This window comes from Arachis stenosperma, chromosome 1 (assembly GCF_014773155.1).
Source record: "Arachis stenosperma cultivar V10309 chromosome 1, arast.V10309.gnm1.PFL2, whole genome shotgun sequence".
In the NCBI taxonomy this organism is placed as follows: domain Eukaryota; kingdom Viridiplantae; phylum Streptophyta; class Magnoliopsida; order Fabales; family Fabaceae; genus Arachis; species Arachis stenosperma.
Window position 1 is genome coordinate 125,565,315 of NC_080377.1, and position 7,915 is coordinate 125,573,229.

The 7,915-nt window shown below is 34.8% G+C and overlaps 1 protein-coding gene across 1 annotated transcript; it reads right to left on the reverse strand.

Annotated features, from left to right (window-relative positions):
- Positions 1–770: 770 nt before the first annotated feature.
- LOC130970991 (calcium permeable stress-gated cation channel 1-like) lies at positions 771–6,045 on the reverse strand. Its single transcript, XM_057897082.1, has 12 exons — positions 5,709–6,045; positions 5,024–5,370; positions 4,775–4,930; positions 4,369–4,504; positions 4,093–4,194; positions 3,682–3,798; positions 3,512–3,592; positions 2,889–3,229; positions 2,558–2,803; positions 1,982–2,306; positions 1,663–1,896; positions 771–1,510 (listed from the first exon to the last, which is right to left on the reverse strand). Exons 2-12 carry the CDS (start codon positions 5,335–5,337, stop codon positions 1,157–1,159), a joined length of 2,406 nt encoding a protein of 801 aa, XP_057753065.1. The 5' UTR covers positions 5,338–5,370; positions 5,709–6,045; the 3' UTR covers positions 771–1,156.
- Between the last annotated feature and the right edge of the window lie 1,870 nt (positions 6,046–7,915).

The window sequence follows — 7,915 nt, forward strand, 5'->3', positions numbered from 1 at the left end:
CTCAACAAGAGAGAGATGGCGCCACGCTCTTCTCTTTCTCCCCCATTCGCCCCAATTTAGGATTGGGCTTCGTGAAGCCCATTATTAAGTATGTAATGTCTATAGCGTCATTGCAATGGGCTTTCTACACAAAATAGTGAAATACAATGAAAATAAAAAAAATTACACTTACAAGGCTTCTAATATTATTTATAGAGCTTAATTTTGCGTACCAACCATAAAAAAAAATTTATACAATCATCAAGTTATTATTATGTTTAAATAACTTTCAAGTAATAAAGGAAAAGTTTAAGGGACCAGCAATTTTATTGAATTTTGGCAAGCATTTAACCAGCAAAGAAAGGTGAGCCATTGGATAAAATTTCACACCAATCTCACACCATCAAATTATCATTGATGGCTAGTTGATGGCTAACAATCACAAAAATTGCTGGCCCCTAACATTGCTTAGTAATAAATTTAAAAATGAAAAAGTCTCAGCATTTTCATTAAAATTTAATCAATATTTAACCATTAAAAAATATTAATGATGACTAATTGATGACTATAAATCATAAAACGTGCTTGTCTTCTAACACTACTGTTTAAAAATTAATGATAATATATGATTGGTTATTTATGTAAAACTCTTTTATAATGAAAATACAAGAAAATTATTTGTAATGAGTAACCTTTTGATTGGTACGAGTAAAATTTGAAGGTTGTGTGTTATCCGAGAATGTACTCAAGGGAAGGAATGGGCGTCTTTCAGATAAAATCGGAGCTCAATCTAAGGAAAAAACAAACATGAAAAAATACAATAAATATTTGTATAGGATAATTTACAATATACAGTATCCCCGTGGAACAACGTTATTATTTATGCAATTGAAGATGATCAACAAGAAAAGAATCTAAAACCATCAAGCAAGAAACTCTCGGCCGTACAGCATGCAGTCACTTTTCATCCCAAAACTATGCTGCTTACAAAGAATGTTGCATTGTCACTCAACAATTCAGCCTATGCTGCATTCGTGCAAACATGTCCTCATTGTATATTTGCACATCCATTCTTCTTGTCTCTATGGTCAGCATTCAGCAACATCAATGATTGTTGGAAACCTCAAATGTACATTGATGAGATGTGATTCCTACTTAGTCCATGTCATGATTTGCTTTAAGGCTCTGGAGGGCTGCGAAATGAGGAATCAGGCAGAGAGGGAGATGATGCACCACTAACACTAATTTTGCTGGGCACAGGTGTGCTCCTTCTAGACTGGCGTTCAGGCAGAGAGGGAGAGGATGCACCACTAACACTAATTTTGCTGGGCACAGGTGTACCCCTTCGAGATTGGCGTTTTGTCGGCACAGGAACACTCTCAGTTTCCCATTTCTGACTGTCTCCATCTTCGTCGTCATCCTCGTCAAGGCTCGCCTTGAAAACCGGGTGAACATATGCATTCTGGAGGTATGCTTTCAGGTTTAGGTTTGGTTCTGTTGCTCGTTCTAATGTGTCTTTCATCATTGCTTCCTGTGTCAGTGTAAAAAGTTCACAAAAGGCAAATGATATTATGGTTCAATGATTCACCTTTTGACATTTACATCTCAATTTTAGGATAATATCTAACAAATCAGTCAGCAATAGTTGATTTATTCTTAACCATGAAAACAATTAAGACATACCTGTAAGGGATATTTAACAAATGCAGATTCGAAACGGCCTTTGCAGTATCTATGGAACCATATGGTCAATATTGGTAGTGCAATGAGAAAGGGAGTTGATTGAGCAGCCTTTTTGGTGGTCAGAAGTCCCATTAGAACTATCTGTGAGATTATCAATGCAATCACGATTCGAACATGGACATCAGGCCAGAATGCTGCGCCACTCTCATACTCTTGATTATAAACATTAATTATCTGCAATCAAGTGGTAGGAGTAATATATGAGAACAAATCACAAGGACTATTATAGTCAACCTTGAAATGGTACACAAGTCGGTACCTGATGACGAAACACAACATAGGCCAGACCAAAGAAAACTATTATGAAAGGAAGAACAGTAGGGGTCACTGGAGCATAGACTAGACCCAACAAAAAGTACAGTTGTATACGAGGCTCTCCAGTGTTGAAACCAATACTTCCAGCATCCATGGCCTCTTCCCTGTCCTTTTCTGTCTTCACCAGGAAGAAATTTTTTAAATGATATATGATAAGTGGTTTCAACATCAAAACCTCTGCAGCTATCCCAGCCCATCCATCAACCATTATGTAACTAATGAAGAAACTTGCTTTTAAGGGAATTGCAGTGCCGATTGTTATAGGATATCTGACAAGAAAGAAAAGAAGAGAGGGAAATCACACTTTGAACAATATATGCATCCAAATTTAACTTTAAAAAAAAGAATGGTTCTTAAATGGTTAAAGCATCTCTAAACGTAAGATTTCTTTCTACTCAATTCATATGAAGTAATCTACCAATTAGATCACACATACAAGCTTACCACAAAACACAAAACAATTTTAACACTGATTACAAACAAGAGAGAAAAGCAGTTAATTCTATGGTCAACAACTTACTCATTGGCTGACTGATGAAGGAAGGTGTCCAGCTGTTGAAATGCTGTTCCAGTAAGTAAGTTCCCCAGAAATATATTTACAAAATTGAAGATATAATATCTAGCAGCTGCTCTCCTCTCTAGTGATGATATTGATCCAAATCCTTCAAATTTTGCCATGATCATCAATATTGTTGGCAAAAAGATGAGAAACAGCTTCAATGCAATCCCAGGTAGAAAACCTTGAATGAATGATTTAATAAAAGGGCTGCACAATAAAGTATGTCCAAATAAGTACTGAAGCATGTGCAAGGCATTGTATATTCAGAGGTTTTCTAGAAGATTAGACTTACACACTAATGATCGGCTCCAGCCACGGTGCTGATTTCCGAATTCCATCAAGACTTGCTAGAGTTTGTACAAATGCAATGGGAATCATAAAAAAGAAAGTGAGAAAAAAGAATGCAACAGCCATGATTAGCCTCCTGATAGTGAGAGAAACATATGGAATTGCCAAGTTTGACCAATAGACATCCCGTGGTTCTGGAGCCCAGTCAGTCAACCAACTTGTTGGGTTTCTGGTTTGTTGAGTTTGTGCACAAACTGCCGCACCCCACCGAGATTTAAATGAGACAAACGCAGCAGGCATGGTAGATTTGGGGTCATTAGTGACCTTATCCCTCTCCAAAGCTATCTACAAAAGGTGATAAAGTTGGATCACTGAAACCATCATGAAATGACCCAACATAAGGTCCATAATTTCTAGGGATACCATCCTAAGACTGAGATTTTGTGTCAGACAATTTCCTTCAGCATCTGTTAAGGTTCCAAAATTTAATTTGCGAAGACTATTAAGTGAACAATCAGAATATAATCCATTGCAACAATAAGCAAGGAAACCAGTCATGAAGCAGTTACACAAGTGAAAAAAAAAAAAATCTTAAAAGCAACATACTCATAAATTCATAATACTTACTTCTTTTGAAAGCCTATCAATTTCAGCATTGTGATGATCAATAGCATCCACTTTTGCTCCACAAAGGCCAAGGAAACCAGTCTGGTGAAAGCATGCAAGAAGAAGAGATTGTGATAAATCTGATGGTGGTTATGACAATTTTGAAGGGATTCTAAATTAAACTTAAATACCTTAATTTCAGGCCTTTGTGAAGTTCTTTCAAGTTTATTCTGATAATAAACAAGCCAATTCTGCAACTTCTTCTTCTTCTTAACCAACTTTGCTAGCGTGTTGGCATTGTAAACAACCTGCATAGAAGCCACAATAAATAGGTTAGCACATACTATTGTTTCCCTCTGAAAGGCTCAAGTGAAAGCAGAAAAAATAATTTGATATGATATATCAAGTTAATAATGCTCTCCAGCTTTCACATACAACATTTCCGAATATAAAAAACAATAAATGAATGTCAAAGTGCAGCATAAATGGAATATTTAAAAGCAGAAACCAGCAAGTGCTTCTTAAATTGTTGAGGTCAGAATCAGCAAGATGATTAATGAATTCAACATTCTGACAATGCAGTGAACACGGTAGGAACCAACCTGGTGAGTGAGATAGGTATCTGGATGATTAACTAGAAAAAAGTGCTCCACAAGCTCACCAACAGATTCATCAGGATCTGGTGGAATATTTCGGACAAGCACCTAAACATAAATATCTCGTGTGAGCAAAATAAGCACAATTGAGTACCTCAAGTATCTCAAGGATAAAATTAGATAATTTGGCCTAAAACTGCATTTCCACCAAACAAATAAGTATAAAGCTGCTGAATTTGAACAGAAAATTCATACCTAAAAATAGAGAGTGAAAAAAATTACCGTGAATTGATCGGCACGACGTTTTTCGGATGCAAGAAAATGCAGTCTCATTGCGGCAACTTTTTCATACTCCTTTAGCAAAACAAAGCATGTCAAGAAGGTAAATGCATAAGCAATTACTATGTGTGCCCAAAACCTGAAATAGAGAACAAAAGCTTTAGTAAAACACAAGACTCAATGCAATTTAACTGAATATGTAATCACAATATCTAGACCATATATATTCATATAAAGCAATTTAGCTTTTCCCGGTAATTACGGTAGAGCCCAGTCAATAAATACTAGCCCAAACAGGCAGGAAAACATGTTAGCATGGGGTTAGTCTTGAATTTGAAAAGAATTTAAATGAACATCAAGAAGCAGCAGCAAATCAATAAACTGAATGGAAAGGAAGCCACTTTGAAACCTTTGAGATCCGCTTTGGACATTTGAAATTGAGATTCTGTCAATGTCACTAGAAGTTAAGTTTTTTAGCTTCGAATTTGCTAGCCCGTCACTTGTCCAATTCACAGGAACCAGAACCGCCCATGCCAAGAATGCTATTGGAACAAAGATTTTAAGCCTGCACAACAAAAGCAGAAAACATCAAGATCATATGCTCCTTTTTCTGATACATGCGATATTCAATTATTCATAGTTCTCTCATTGTTCATACCCTATCAAGTATATCCGCAAGTAAACAACAGAGTCCAATCCAGCATGATCAATGAGCTCCAATTCTGGCATTCTAATTGCAGCTGGCATCCAATTCAAGAACCTAACGTATGATTTCCAATCTAAATTGACGAACTTGCGCATTAAAGTTCCTCCGTGTACGGGATCTGTTCTTAACCCCTTCAGATACCATTTTGGGAAGTATACTCGATCATTAAAAGGTTGAAGCCTCAGAATAGCAAAGGCAACAAAGAAAATAAATGCACTCAAAATGTTTATGGCAGCTGCTAGCGCAATATCAGAAAGTGTAGCCATCTTCTTTCCTCTCTAGAGTTGATGCACCTCTTCCTGTAGACAAGTTTAAGAGAAATGGATAAAGTTGGTTTCATCAACACACAACTAATCTAAACCAATTTCTCAGTGGAAATACCAGAAGATCATGCTTTTTCCATAAAATATAAGGTTACATGAATACTATTTTTTAATTCTGTTTACCGCTTTCTGTTATCAGATTGCCTGAAAAAACAAATTCAACATGGCTGTGGCTAAAATAGACACAAAAAGAAAGTCCCTTTTTTGTTTAAAAATGCACCAATACCCGGAATCACATCAAATCGCTTGAAATTGCATTCTAAGGTATGGGATATGACTAAAAGAAACGAAGGCGGGGAAAAGAGGGGTGTTACCTGGAAAAGCTGAAGATCCAAAGTTGAATAAAAGGGTGTTAGGATATCTTGGAATGAGAACGAAGGGAAGTAGATTCGTGTAGAGTTTTGCAGTGAAATCTTCGTAGAAGACACGCCACGTTCAGAGATGGCACTTTCCCAGGTTACACACAAAACAGAAGCCTTCAGTTAGACGCAGATAGAGAGAGAGAGAGAGAGTGTGTGTGTGTGTGATGAGATTGGTTTGCATAGAAAGGGAAATGAGGAAGAAGAGAGAGAAGGAAGACAACAACGTTGGTGAACATAACAATAATCTCTGCTCCTTTTGGTTGCTACCATAGTGTACACTAGCTTAATACAAAGTGATGCGTGATTATCTGAAAGTGACCAATATTTTCATATTAGATTTGATATCAAATTATCAATAATCAATAATAATAAAAATATGCGAATAAAATTAGAACTTGAATAAATGAATAATAAGCTAAGCTGGCTCTCAGCTCCGAGCGAGGACTCCAACACCAACAGTGTGTCGGCAAGGTGCCACGTGGACAGTTGGCAGGCAACGGCTACTTTTACTTGGTTCATTGGTTGTGTGTTGGGTGTGGTTGTTGCTGGAAAGTATTGGATTCACGCGCTTATTAGGGAGCGTGAAAAGGGACATATAACCTGAAGCTGAACGGGGATTTGTTAGCGACGGCGTACCCGCGTTCAGAACCGTGTCTCTTTTGGGGCAATGGCACACGTGGCAATATCTCCTTACACATAATGGTTAGGAAGTGGTCCCAAAACTTTTTGGTTAGGGTAACCACTAACCACTAACCACTAACCAACCACAATGGCAATTGGCATGCATAGAGGTTTAACTTTTAACTTTTTAAGTGATTAATAGTTTTTATTTTTACTTTATATTTAAATTAATATTAACCATTTTTTTATATTACAAATGTTAATGTCACTATATTAGCCAGTAGCCAATAGACAAAAGCTAGGAGCTCCATTATTATGATTTGACCACAGATAATCCTTAGTTAAGTGTGTGGTCTGCAATTCGCACATCGCTAATCCCACGTTAATTACTTCTCAACGGCCAATAGGAGAAGGACTGTAGAAATTGTGTCAACTCAGTTATGATATTAACGACGTGAGTGGGGTCAAAGCACCTCACTATAATCATACATTAAAATACAAATGAAACTAAAGGACAATTGGTGGAATAGAAAATTGGATGTCACTCCCCAAAATAGTAGTAGCTACTAGCTGTCCTTTTCTTATTAATGGAACAAGGAATGCGACCCTACTTAGGGTTGGATAGCTTTCTATTTTGATTTAGATACAGCTAGATATTTTCTTTATAAATGCAACGATGACGTTTGATTCCATGATCATGAAGAAGCAATCCTCGTAACAGAGCTTGAATAATCAAACGAAATTGCCTTCTATATATTAAAAAAACGATAGAGAGCACATATACATGCTGAAATTAAATGAAGCAATATATATAAGAAAAGTACTTAATGCGATTGAGCCTTGGTACGAAAATTTAACAAGTGAAAACTTTTAAATTTAGAGAAATCCTGGAATTAATAATGAATAATTCTGAATCAAATAAATAATTCTGAATCAAATAAGTTATTAAGTAAGATTTAATTTTTTAAAAAATTTATTTAATATTTAGTTTAATATAAATAAAAGTTCAATTTAATTTAAATATTAATGATTTATAATATTTAAAAAATAAGTAATAATATTAAAAAAATTTAAAAAAATATTATTATTAATATTTTTTAATTAAATTAAACTTTTTAAATTCTATAAAGTGAATTCTTTTTCTTTTTATGATCGTTTTTTTTTATTCATTTGATATTAATTCTCTCTGTTTCAATTGTTACAACTAACTAAGTTTTTTTTAACTATGAATATTGTGAAGAATGTCTCAGAAACAAAATGAAAAATGACTTTCTTACTAATTGTCTTTTAATTATATTGAAAAGAAAATTATTAAAAAATTTAACATAGATTCTATTATCGATAAATTTTATATATGATACGAAGAATTTACCACTTCGTTAATAAAAGGTACAACATATTTTTTATACTTTAAAATATATTTTCTATCAGTATATTTTTATAATACATTTTATCTTATATAATTTTTTATATAAATTTTTAATATTATATATATTATTATGTAATAACATGTCTTTGGATCCGTCCATAGTAGCAAT